Here is a 13,984-nt window from a genome sequence, read left to right as displayed (position 1 = left end):
TATGCCGAGCCTGAACTATATGGTTCTTAAAGAGACAGTGCATGCGCTAATAATGTGTCCTCAGCCAATTGCTGGGAGGCACTTAAGGCACCTCCATCTGTTAGGAGGAACCTGAGCAACATTCTCCTTTAGTGTTGGTGCAACTACTAAGATGCCAGGTCCTGTCCAGTTTCTGTCTCTGAACCATTTTCTTTGGCTCTGTATCACCAGGCCTGAATCTGTTTCCCTTGGTCTGTATGCTCAGCCCTGAACCTGTGTCTGATTTTGTCTGAATCTGGACCTGTTCCTGAACTTATTTGTATCCAAAGTTGGGTCTTTCCATAAACCTCCTGTGTCTGAACAAGTACCTATCTCTACACCTGCAGTGTCGGAACTAGTATCTTCGCTAATACCTGCTGTGTCTGAATTAGTACCCATTTCTAATCTGTTGTCGCTGTGCAATTTTAGTGATCTGTGTGTACATTTGCAACTTAATTTAAAGTATCCAGTGTGAATCTGATCCTGCCTGTCCTGTGTGTACTGGTCCTTGTGTTTGTTCTGTGTGTACCTGATCATGTCTGTTCTATGTGAACCTGCTCTTAACTGTCCGGTGGGAATCTGCAGCTCCCTGCCTGTCCACATCTGCAGCTCCCTACCAGTCTGCACCTTTCCTGTCAATGACCCAGTTTTTCCTGAAGCTGTTCCTGTCAGTCTAGTATGAACCGAGTCCTACCCCTGCCTGTATATCAGCTGTGCCCAGCAGCACATGCCTGCCAGTATATCAGCCGTGCCCGTCTGTACCTGCCTGCCAGTACATCTGCAGCGCCAGCCTGTACCTGCCTACCAGTATATCAGCTGTAACCGCCTGCATCTGCCTGTCCGTATTTCAGACACGTCCGCCTGAACCTTCCAGCTGTGCCCACATGCTCCTACGTGCCTGTACTCCAGCCGTGTACCTGCCTGCCTGTACATCACTCGTACATGCCAGCACCTGTCTGTAAACCAGCAGTGGCTGTCAGTGCCTGCCTGTATGTGAATTAGCTGTGTCAGACAATATTACCTACAGTACCTGTACCTGCAGTTACAGTATCTTGTCCCTTTGGGGGCCGGCTGCCGCATGTCTGAGGTCTGTCCTGGAGTAGCACCTGGCGTCCATCCAGAGCCAAGTCTAATCCCACCATCAGGGGCTCTAGTTGGGTTTTCGCTTAGCCCAGCCCCTCCAGGCTCTAATCGGTCCACGGGACAGTGGGTCCGTAAACCACGTGCACCTCCAGTTGACAGCATTGTAAGCATTATGTTCTTACTTCAGTACTTCTGGTATCTCCAGAATTAGATTTGATAGACAGGGTGTACAACAGTGTGAGCAGCCTCTTCTTACTTCCGCATCTCTGGCATCTCTAGCAATAGATCAGATAGATAGTGTGGACAGCAGTGTTAATAGTCTCTTCTTACCTCAGTACTCCTATCATCTCCTGTATTTGATCAGATACACAGGGTGGACAGCAATGTGAGCAGATTTTCTTACCTCAGCACAAATAGTATCTCCACTACTACACCCTGTTCCAACTTAATATGGAAATTGGATTTAAGTGTCAAAGATTTAATTATTTTGTTTTTCAAATAAACTCATGAATGGTACTGTGTCTCAGAGCTCAATGGATCACTGAAATCAATCTTAAACACATCTGATAATAAGTTTTCCAGGTGATTCCAATTAAAAGAAAACTACTTAAAAATTATGTTCCATATTATTAAGCAGGCCACAGGTTTCAAGTAACATGGGAAAGAAAAAGGATCTCTCTGCTGCCGAAAAGCATTAAATAGTGCAATGACTTGGTCAAGGGATGAAAACATTAGATATTTCTTGAAAACCTAAGAGTGATCATCATACTGTGAAGAGATTTGTGGCTGATTCTGAGCACAGACGTGTTCATCCTGATAAAGGCATAATGAGGAAGGTTTCTACCAGGCAAGTTCATCTGATTAAGAGAGCAGCTGCTAAAAAGCCATTACAAACCAGCAAATAGATATTTGAAGCTGCTGGTGCCTCTGGGGTCCCTCGAACCTCAAGGTGTAGGATCCTTCTAAGGCTTGCTTTGGTTCATAAACCTACTATTCAGCCACCCCTAAACAGTGTCCACAAGCAGAAATGGTAGCAATGGGCCGAGACATACATGAAGACTAGTTTTCAAACAGTCTTGTTTACTGATGAGTGTTGAGCAACCCTGGATGGTCCAGATGGATGGAACAGTGGATGGTTGGTTGATGGCCACCATGTCCCAACAAGGCTGCGACGTTAGCAAGGAGGTGGAGGAGACATGTTTTGGGCCGGAATCATGGGTAAACAGCTGGGAGGCCCTTTAAGGTTCCTGAAGGTGTGAAAATGACCTCTGCAAGGTATATAGAGTTTCTGACTGACAACTTTCTTCCATGGTGTAAAAAGCAGAAACGTGCCTTCAGGAGCAAAATCATCTTCATGCATGACAATGCACCATCTCATGCTGCAAAGAATACCTCTGAGTCATTGACTGCTATGGGCATAACAGAAGATAAACTCATGGTGTGGCCACCATCTTCCCCTGACCTCAACCCTATAGAGATCCTTTGGAGTATCATCAAGCAAAAGATCTATGAGGGTGGGAGGCAGTTCACATCAAAACAGCAGCTCCGGGAGGCTATTCTGACTTCATGCAAAGAAATACAGGGAGAAACTCTACAAAAACTCACAAGTTCAATGGATGCAAGAATTGTGAAGGTGCTATCAAAGAAGGGTTCCTATGTTAACATGTAACTTGGCCTGTTAGGATGTTTTGGAGTTAAATAGCTTTTTTGTTCAGTGAATGTGACCTCCTAATGCTGCAAATTCCAAAAATGAGCATTTTCAGTTCTTTAAAACATATCAAATGTTTAGAAATTCTACTGTGCCTAATAATTTGGAACAGTGCATTTTGAGTTTTTATTCATTACTAGATGGTGGCCCGATTCTAACGCATCGGGTATTCTAGAATATGCATGTTCACGTAGTATATTGGCAAGCCACGTAGTATATTGGCAAGCCATGTAGTATATTGGCAAGCCACGTAGTATATTGCCCAGCGACGTAGTATATTGCCCAGCCACGTAGTAGAGAGCCCCGTAGTATACAGACTTAAAATAAAAAATAAACATATACTCACCTTCCGAAGGCCCGTTGAAGTCATTATCAAAATCATTATATACTCACCTTCCGCAGCCTTTCCCGCTCCTTGCGACGCTCCGGTGACCGCTCCATGCAAGCGGCAGCTTCCGGTCCCAGGGTCGGTATGAGCGCAGGACCTGTGATGACGTCGCAGTCACATGAACGTGACGTCATGGCAGGTCCTTCTCGCATACCATCCTTAGCACCGGAACCTGCCGCTTGCATGGAGCGGTCACCAGGGCGTCGCGAGGAGCGGGAAAGGCGGTGGAAGGTGAGCATATAATGATTTTTAATTATTATTATTTTTAACATTAGATCTTTTTACTATTGATGCTGCATGGGCAGCATCAATAGCAAAAATTTGGTCACACAGGGTTAATAGAGGAGTTAATGGAGTGCGTTACACCGCGGCATAACATGGTCCGTTAGCGCTGCCATTAACCCTGTGTGAGCGGTGGCTGGAGGGGATTACGGAGCGGGCACTGGGCACTGACTGCAGGGGAATAGGGGAGGGACTAATCGGACTGTGCCCGTCACTAACTGGTCGCGGCAGCCATGACAGGCAGCTGGCGAGACCAATCAGCGACGCGGGATTTCCGGGACAGAAGTTGCCGACAGACGGAAGTACCCCTTAGACAATTATATATAGATGGAGATTATACTGTTATCATTGGGAGGTTTTTCTTCAATAAAATTCGATGTATGCTCTAACGCAGAGGTCCCCAACTCCAGTCCTCAAGGCCCACCAACAGGTCATGTTTTCAGGATTTCCTTTGCATTGCACAGGTGATGCAATTATTACCTGGGCAAGACTAAGGAAATCCTGAAAACATGACATGTTGGTGGGCCTTGAGGACTGGAGTTGGGGACCTCTGCTCTAACGGGTGATGACTTTTATTAGACTGACTGTCATTTGCACCGAACATTTAGGAAAATACGAGAAAAATATCATTTGTAAAATAATTTGGAACATGGTGTAGATCAGAATATCCACTGGGAGCTCATCTTGCTACGCAAGGGGGGGGGGGGAAGGGGTTGAGATTCTACTGCATATACTCACAAGCACTTGTTTTAACATTCTAGAACATGTTTCTATTAGTGTAACAAGACAGAGCTCATTTTAATACTACTGTGCTTACTTCTCTAGACAAAACTATTGTGATTTGCAAATTAAAAGTATCTGAGAATTGGTTTATAATGACATTTCCTTTTGCTATTTACTTTTTTCGATTCCCAGAGAACCTCTCGAAACCATTTAAATTTTAGCATCATAGAATAATAGATGTTTATCCAACCAAGAAAACAAAATTATAGAAATTATATGAATACTGGTTTCAAGGTCTAAAACAAGCAACTCTTTAGTAAATATAATACTATACAGCAAATAAAAATGTAATTTTGTTCAAATACATGATATTTTGTTCATAACAGTTCAATGACTTTTACAGATAAAACACAAATGAAACACTGAATAACAAATCGGATTAATAGGAGTATAGGACAAGCGGATTAACCTCACCATAATGCAGTCAGTAAGAAAAAGCCAAGGGCTTGAGAAAGAACTATAATTTTGACTCAATGATCTAATACATGAAAAGAAATCAAATCACAAATTCTTAACCAAACATTGCAGACAAACTTTATTTAAGAGCTGACTGACAATGGGAAAAATATCAATGCTCCAGTTGTGTTTAGTTTCTATAGTAATATGTATGCTATGGATGAAATTAAGCAAAAAAAAAAAAAAAACTTGCATAATTTTTTTGCCATAATCCATTGTTTAACAGCATAGCAGAATGCAAAATTCTCTCATTCCTTCACAGCAACAATTCAGTTGAACCCTAGCAGAATGGGGAAAGTTTAATGCAATTTTGTACACTGCTGAAAAAAATAAAGGGAACACTTAATCAACAGAATATAACTCCAAGTAAATCAAACTTCTGTGAAATCAAACTGTCCACTTAGGAAGCAACACTGTTTGGCAATCAATTTCACATGCTGTTGTGCAAATGGAATAGACAATAGATGGAAATTATTGGCAATTATCAAGACACACTCAATAAAGGAGTGGTTCTGCAGGTGGGGATGCGAACTCGACTTCAGGAAAATGGCCGCCGCGATCTCCATCTGCGCACGCGCGGCATCCTGCGGCCATTTTGCTGAAGCCCCGGGAAGCAGAACACTCCGAGAAGCACTACGCCACCAACAGGAAGATAAGCAAGATGTGGGGGAGAAACAGTGCTGTGACCACGCCCTTTCGACCAGACCAGCCTGATTGACAGGCGAAAACGGCGACTTTTGTAAGGTATTTCGGCAGCATAGGTGGGGAATCAGGGGACAAAAAATACCCTATTGTAAAGCACAGCTCAGGCCCTATTTAACGGTATTTTTTATCTCATACTGAAAAAACAGGGTGACAGGTTCCCTTTAAGCTTCACAATCTACATGGGTTTTACAAATATTTAAATGCTTAACATGTCACTCTCCACAAGGAGAAACGATACTTCTTGGATCCCAGTCAAACGCTTATCTCTCATCCAAACCAGATCTCCACTTTGCATTGACGAGGGGTAGTACCCCGAAACAAAGTGTCTGCAAATTGAGATTCTGGTTTGGCTTTTCTCCTAAGTCGTGTGACAAGACTCGTTAAAGAGTTGACATTTACTATTAGGATTGCTACTTCCAATAGGTGGCACTAGACTTCTCGTCCTTTCCTCTCTGAAGAGACAATTTGCACAACTATTTAAAGAAACCCAATTACTTACCTAATGGAGTTTCTGAAGTGGTCTTCAGCTGGACTTTTCACAGTGCAACTATTCAGCAGCCACAAGTCCGCTTGCTCTGCATGCTCTGCAGGAAGAAAACATTTTTTTATAAACTGAATTACAAAAATGACAGAATATGTAACTTCCTATTACAGAAAGCGAAGACATAGGTGTTGTTGTGGATGTGCACCACAACTTCAGAAACACACTGAAACACTATGGAAATTGAGAGGTCCACAAAGGCCTCTTATGAAGAGTGACCACATCGATGTCAGAGAAGAAACATAACCCTGAAGTCACTATGCTTCATTTTTCAGTAGTATATTTTAGCAGATATGTCTTTTAAAGGTTTCCTTGTAAAATAAATAGACAGCGGGTTAATTATTTATAATGACCAGAAAAAAATATATAACCTTTTACAGAAACCTTTCCTCCCCACAATTGTTTGCAAAAGACATGGCTCTGTAGAATTATGCCACTTTTCAGTTTATTGCCAATCAAACAAAGATTATAAAAAGGCAGCATGCAAATATTATGCAAAGCAATAGTGATCAAAGATACAGTGATTTACAAATTCTAAAAGTAAAACGTTTAGTTTTTCCTGCCCTAACTTAGGGCTTTCGTGCAGACATTAGGGCAGCAAGTTCAACCATTCTGAAATCCTCCTCTGCAGGATGAAATAAATGATCGTTATCTAAATAATCTATATAAGCATTTTAAGTGCAGAACCAGCTGGACGCGGTCCAACACCGCAAAACAGACTAGTGTTCTCCTGAAATAACCCATCCACCCTTCATACACAACCACATGTCACTAAAATAGAAGAAAACTTTCAAAGTTTTGAAAAACCTTAGATACAAAAGATATATGTAGCTAATGCTAAGTATCAAATCATATGCAGGCCTTAACCCCTTCCTGTGCCTCCGCTGCCTTTACACGCACTAATAGCGCATTAGGCCCCTTCACATGTCAGTGTCTCCAGCACGCGTGGTGACATTTTTACATGTAGCGGAGACACTTAAGCATCTATTATAATCTATGGGGCTGCACACATGTCTGTGTGCGCTCAGCGAGACACGGCGACGATGAGGAGTGTTGTCACTACCTGATGAATAAGTCATGAATAAGGCCGGAGTCACAGTAGCATACAGCATCAGATGCGATGTGCCAGTGACCCGCGGCTCCTGCTCTGCTGTGAATGTGAGCCGAGCGTCAGTAGTACTGTGCTCCGATGCTCTCACATGACAGGATCAGAGCACAGCTGTGGAGGAGATGGAGAAAGTAATATCTCCATCTCCTCTGCTGCCGGCGTATATCTCACTGCACACGAGTGATATCCGAGTGCAGTGTGAGGTTTCACTCGCACCCACAGACTTGTATGGGAGCAAGTGAGCTGAGGCTTGCTGCAATTGTTCTCTCACACCGAATAGTGATGAGAAAATAAATGTAGGCCTGAGCTGCCCATTAGAATAACACTGGGCCAAGTGATTGTTTAAGGATGGGAGGCTGGGGCGAGTGCTGTGCGATAAAACAAAGTCATTAGTGGCCTCAGTTTGAGGGGCTGGGCTAGTCCGTGCTCTACTAAGAATGCATCGATTGTCAACACAATCTTGTCCCTGCCAACACAATGGGGCTATGTTCACACCTTGCGTCGGGTCCCTGCGGGTTCTCCCGCAGCGGATTTGATAAATCTGCAGGGCAAAACAACTGCGGTTCTCCCTGCAGATTTATCGCGGTTTGTTCCGCGTTTTCCGCTGCGGGTTTCCGCCTATACTATTGATGCTGCATATGCAGCAATATGCAGCATCAATAGTAATGTTAAAAATAATAAAAATTGGTTATACTCACCCTCTGATGTCCGGATCTCCTGGGAGCTGCACCCGGCGGTCCGGTTCCTAAGATGCTGTGGGAGAAGGACCCTTCGTGACGTCACGGTCATGTGACCGCGACGTCACTGCAGGTCCTGGTCGCACAGCAACTCTGACCGGACGGCCGCGTGCAGCGCCCAGGAGCTCCGGACATCAGAGGGTGAGTATAACCAGATTTTTTATTTTTTAACCCAAAATATGGTTCCCAGGGCCTGGAGGAGAGTCTCCTCTCCTCCACCCCGGGTACCACCCGCACATTATCCGCTTACTTCCCGCAACGTGGGCACAGCCCCATGCGGGAAGTAAGCGGTTCAATGTATTCCTATGGGTGCAGAATCACAGCGATTCTGCACAAAGAAGTGACATGCTGCGGGTTGTAAACCGCTGCGTTCCCGCGCGGTTTTTCCCGCAGCATGTGCACAGTGGTTTGCGGTTTCCATAGGGTTTACATGTTACTGTAAACGCTATGGAAACTGCTGCGGACCCGCAGCATCAAAATCGCGGCGGTTCCGCGGTAAAAACCGCTAAGTGTGAATATAGCCTGGCAGTGCGCTCGCTCGCCGGCAACTGAGCACACTGTTAAGAGTTCATGGCATGCAAAGACCAGAGTCACCCACGCAAGTAGTAAGCTAGACCTCCATCTCAGGCTACTCAGTTTCCTGACTCCGAGTCAGACTCCACAGCACTGGCTCACTACTGAGCATGTATATACTACAGTGTATAACAGATCAATCTCAACTAAAACCCTAGATACTTAGATCAGGAACGGACATTTATAACAGACATTTATATGATGTCATAATTTTCCCACATTTTTATGAAAAAATTTACAACACATACTGCATTAAACTACTGTACCCAATTTATTATACATTTTAGGGTACAGTATGTTCCCACGGTCAGTAAACGCTGCGGGTTGGATGCTGCATACATCCACAGCGGCCAGATGTTACAGCATAGTGGATGGGATTTCAAGGAATCTCATGCCCACTATGCGTTCAGAGACACCCATAGCATCCCTGTGTAAACGGACAGGTGGTGCGTCTTTCCAGACCGCAACAGGTCTATTTATGTTGCGGAGATGCTCAGTCTCCGCAGCATAAATTACCCATAGACTATCATTACATGAGGGAAAACCGCATAATCTTTATAGTCACATGCGTATTAAGTGGGGGAACGCAGCTTACTACGTATGTGGACTAATTTAAATAATGTCTTACCTTCTGCCACAGCCAGAAGTTTGCTTCCACTGCAGTTCTCGCGATGAACTCAGCTGACCGCGAGAACGGCAGTGCACATGACCACCGGGGTTATCTCCGGTCACTTGCCAAGTTCTCATGGTCAGCTGATCGTGAGAACTGCAATGCAGATGACCGCCGGAGTTATCTCCGGTGGTCATCTACAATCTCTGCTGTAAAGTACTGCAGTGAGCAGGTGCTGGGCCTCTCTGACCTTTCTTGGCACCTGCGCACTGCAGTACTTTGCTCTGCCCTCAACAGGGCAGACAAAGTACGCTTGCGCCGGAGCCGCAGCGTGAAGAAAAGAAGAGGACGTCATCTTAAGTAAATGGGAGGCCCCGGACCGCGACGCCAATCGGATCGGACCGCCCCTTGGTGAGTATAATCTAACCTCTTTTTCTCATCTTTCAGGTTACATCGGGGGCTTATCTACAGCATAAAAGGTAAAAGGTATAGTGGGCATGAGTTTTCATGAAATCACATCCACTTATTTGAATGAATAAATGCAGCATAATTATGCACCAAAAAAAAAAGCTGCATTTACATTACATGGGAACATGACCTCACTTACCCCTTGCCCGCTCCAGGGCTACCACTGCTGACCCTGGACTCCATAGTCTTGGGCCATTTACATTGCCATGGCTGCTGAGCCTAGTGACTGACTGCAGCAGTCGTTCTGTAGTCATGATATCAATAATGACCAGGGGCAGCGCTGGAGAGTCATGGCTAGGTGAATATTGCATCTATGCATTTAGCCTATAATATATATTGAGAGCTTTCCCTGACGTATACTGTAACATTGACATCAATCGCCAGACAAAGCTCAAAATCTGTGTTCTTTCGCCCTTGGTATGCGCCTGCATACCGTTTGCTTAGGACTGCACCTTCCCATACAGAGAGCTCCTGCAAAGAAAAATATACCATGATGTATATGTTTTTGTTATGGTGGATTATTATGTAGGACACATGTCTTGGACGGCATCCATCCTGACTGTGACCACTGCATACCCTTCTGAGTGTATGCCCAGACAAAAAAAGACAAATATAGTGAGTAATTAGCCTAAGAAAACCCCTGGAAGACACAAAGCATCATAAGGCTAGAATCACACAAGTTAATTTTGCAGTTAAAAATGGGCCTAATTAGGTTAAAATGAGATGGTCACCTTAAATTTAGCCTTTTAGGAGAATAAGTAGCAATAAAAATAGTTATTTTAGTCTTTAAATCTGTACATACATTGCCCCAAAATGACTTTATTGTAGTTTGCAAATAAGGGTATTCAGTGTCCTGTTCCACCTACTTATTTAGATTACGTCCATTCCTTCTATGTTGATTGACAGCCGTGGCTTGCCCAGGACCAGCACTATCTGAAGATAAACCTCCCTTATGTGAGCACTGTGCAGGAGCAAGAACACACATCCCTCTCTCCTCGCTGCTGACATTGCTTAACTCCTCTACTATAACTTCAGTGCAGTAGTGAACACACAAATCACTCTCTCCTCGCAGCTGTTAGATGTCTCTTTGGAAAAGCAAGAAGATTTTCTGCGAATTGTAATGTTTGCGCAGCAAAGGATGAAATCTCCAGGGTAAGAATCTGCAGCATAAAATTAATGGTTGTAGACAGCGAATCCACGGTATTCAAATGACATTTTGTAAAGTCTCATTCACAACATACAGAAAATGTAGTGCGTATATAACCCATGTGCATATACCCATTTTTACATCTGAAAAAATAAATGCAGCACAGATTGTAAACAGTCTCTTCCCATTCAGAAAATTACAGCAACATCCCAGGTCTCTTGCATATCAGTATACAACCAATCCTTACAGGAGTTTTCCAAGATTACATATCCTTGCCATGAATCAATATCAGACCAATGGGGATACAACGACCAGCACCCTCATCAATCATATAATCATGGAGCTAAGCAGTACAGCGTAGTAGCTGCTGCAGAATACTGCAGATCTTCATTTTAAGAGAAGAGGCGTTGATCTGCAATTTTTGGCAGCGGCAGCAAAACAGTGAAGGGAGGAGTGCTGTTCTCATCAATATTACGGTATATCCCCAACCAACCCTTGAAGTTACAGATAAATCACCCAGACACTTGTGGAGCTCAACAGTCCTATGCCTTGCTACTTTCTTGAAGATGAGGAGGCTTTTCAGTTGGATTACATGCGTTTTATCAACATATTGTTACAACCCTATTCTCCCCTCAATGGATTGCTTGTAGTTGGTAAAATATCTGATAGATAAGTCACAAAACTCTGTACTGCAGCGCTGGGGAAGCCATACGCCACGGCACAGCCTTCGGCACACGGCTCTGCAACGTGCATGAGGTCCAAGCCACATAACCTACTTAAAATACAAACAAATCAGTGAACCAAAAGTTATCTATGCAACTAATGTATAGCCAAGGAAAGACCCCATTATTTCACTAACCAAGATTCGACTTTATGTTGGAGTAATGATGTCGCTAATAACTGGTGAACTTTAATAATAATAATAAAAAAAAAAAAAGTTTGCCAAGTTGCTGCAGCAGGTTTTCAATCTCAACACAAACAGATGAAGGAGCTTTTATCACCACTGCAATATCTTGTGAAAAACAGAAGGTCGTGTTGACCTTGCTTCCTCCAATAACAAAATTATCCAATCATTTTAACAAACTATAAACTGCATTATGTCCCTATAACTAAAAACAACTTGCACGGCTTCTATTTTTCTTCCGGCTCAGCAAGACGCTATATAAATAATTACTTAATGATCTAAACTTGAAAAATTAGAACGTGAATTAAATGTTACAATTGGAAGATTTTTCCAAAACAAAATAGTAGTTTAGAAATTATGTAAATGAGAATAACATTGAAATTTAATGACAACAGGTAACAGCTAGCTGCATGAAAATAGAGTGCTGGAACATGGAAGATGACCCAGTGTTCTTAGATCGGCTGATGAACAAAACTACTACTCTATTCATGGAAGACAGGATTCCTTACTACACTGATAAAAAGGATGAATATTGGCTAGCAGGACAGTGTCATCAAGAAACTTCCATGGGCTAGTCATTCAGCAGACATAAACCCCATAGAATATAGTTGATGCTTGCTTGTGCAGCAACATTTACAAGAACGCGCTGCATGCGGAGGGCCTTTAGAATATTTACATGCAGAGTGGGCAAACATTTCATAGGGCAAGATAAGCAGAAACTCATTGACCCCCATACCCAACTGGGATATGGGTGTGAGGAAAGAAGTGGTGGGACAACTAAGTTTTAATGTACATATTAGCTAATTGTTTTCTTATACACGGCTCAACATTGAAATTGCAATATCAAGAAGTTCAAGCTGTAAGACTATGCAAATCAAAGTAGCAGGCATTCCTAAAATCTGCAAACTATCAAATGTTCAAGCACCTAGTTGCAATCTGTGGCATGTGGTGAGTGGGGACATAAAAGCCAGATTGAACAGGGTTTTTTGGCCACAAGGAACCCCAAAAATCAGATCAAGTCTTGTGGGATGACTGTGCGATATCTCCGCTCGTCAACGTGCCAGTTATCGCCACTGATTGCAATACTGAAGAGGCCCGAATGCTTCAACTGAGAAACCTTGGTTTATCTCTCCCGATAATCACAACGCGCATAGGCTGAGACGTCAGCACTGTTCTACATTGCATGTACTAGTGGTTGGGTAGCAAATTGGAATGACAGCATGAGGTGCACAGAGGTGAACCTTTGCACAGACAGATTGTCAAATTCGAAGAATGTCATGTAGTTATCCATTCTGTACTGTAATTGAAATCGGACATCACATATCAAGCCTAAAGCGTAAAATACTGTCTTCACAAGCCATTAGAAGGCAGCTACAGGTCTTCTACTGACCTCACACCACCACTCACAAAGGCTATCATAGTGAAGAGAAAGACGGTAATAATGAGTGAAATGGAGGTCTATTATTCAACAAGTCCTGGTTTTATCTTGATACAATGATTGCCAGAGATTGCTCGAGACCATGAGGGCAACTACATAAAGAGGCCTTCATAAGAGAAAGTCACACTGGTTCTAATCCTGGGATTATAATGTGAGGTGGCATAATGTACATTAGCCAGACTCATCTAGTCTTTCTTTCAGACTTGCTAACAATTTAATGTTACACTGATTTTGTCGTGGTACTGATGGTACGTCCATATATCCAAAGTGTCCAAGGAGAATATTTTCAACATAACACCAAGCTGCATGATGCTTGAGCTACTGTGAAGAGCCTACATGGCCTAACCATGCTACCATCACCTGTAGTGTCTCCGGACGGGTATCTCATCTGGCACATCATTGGTTGACAATTACAAAGGAGAATGCCAGCAGCGGATCTTGATGATTTGCATAGCCAAGTGGATTCAGCATGACATAATATTCCTCAGACAACCATTAATAACCTCAATGATAGCAGCTAAGCCGTGTAAGCGCGTGTATTTCTGTGCGTGATGTTAATACTCGATAATGATTAACTCGTTTTGTTTTGAAAATTTTGTTTCTATTTTTCCATCTTTTGCATAGCATTAACATTTCTACCCAATCTGTGATTTCCATAATTCAATGACTTCTTGCTGTAATTTCAATGTTAAGGAGTGTATTATGCTGCACAATAAAATCAGAATGTCTCTTCACTTAGATTTCATACTTTCATTGATTTATTTTACTCACTTATATAGCGCCATTCATTCCAAAGCGCTTTACAGACATTATCATCACTGTCCTCATTGGGGCTCACAATCTAACTTACCTATCAGTATGTCTTTAGAGTGTGGGAGGAAACCCAAGCAAACATGGGGAGAACATATAACCTTCATGTAGATGTCTTGGTGGGATTTGAAGTTTGCAAACTTTTAACAAAAATGGGTCAGTTTCATCATTTGCGATTCTTAAAAATCGCTTATTTTGTCTTGTGTTATGCTCTGGCTTGTCTTC

At 43.0% G+C, this 13,984-nt stretch overlaps 1 protein-coding gene across 1 annotated transcript in view; it reads right to left on the bottom strand.

The window, feature by feature from the left end:
* The window catches only part of CDKAL1 (CDK5 regulatory subunit associated protein 1 like 1), a 1,139,765-nt gene that overhangs the window by 1,004,245 nt on the left and 121,536 nt on the right, over positions 1-13,984 (bottom strand). The window contains exon 5 of the mRNA XM_069730862.1: positions 5,923-6,007. Within this exon, the coding sequence (XP_069586963.1) occupies positions 5,923-6,007 (85 nt within the window). The remainder of the gene's footprint in view (positions 1-5,922; positions 6,008-13,984) is intronic.

Source organism: Ranitomeya imitator, chromosome 6 (genome assembly GCF_032444005.1).
Source record: "Ranitomeya imitator isolate aRanImi1 chromosome 6, aRanImi1.pri, whole genome shotgun sequence".
Taxonomy (NCBI): domain Eukaryota; kingdom Metazoa; phylum Chordata; class Amphibia; order Anura; family Dendrobatidae; genus Ranitomeya; species Ranitomeya imitator.
This window is presented reverse-complemented; position numbering and strand designations above follow the sequence as displayed.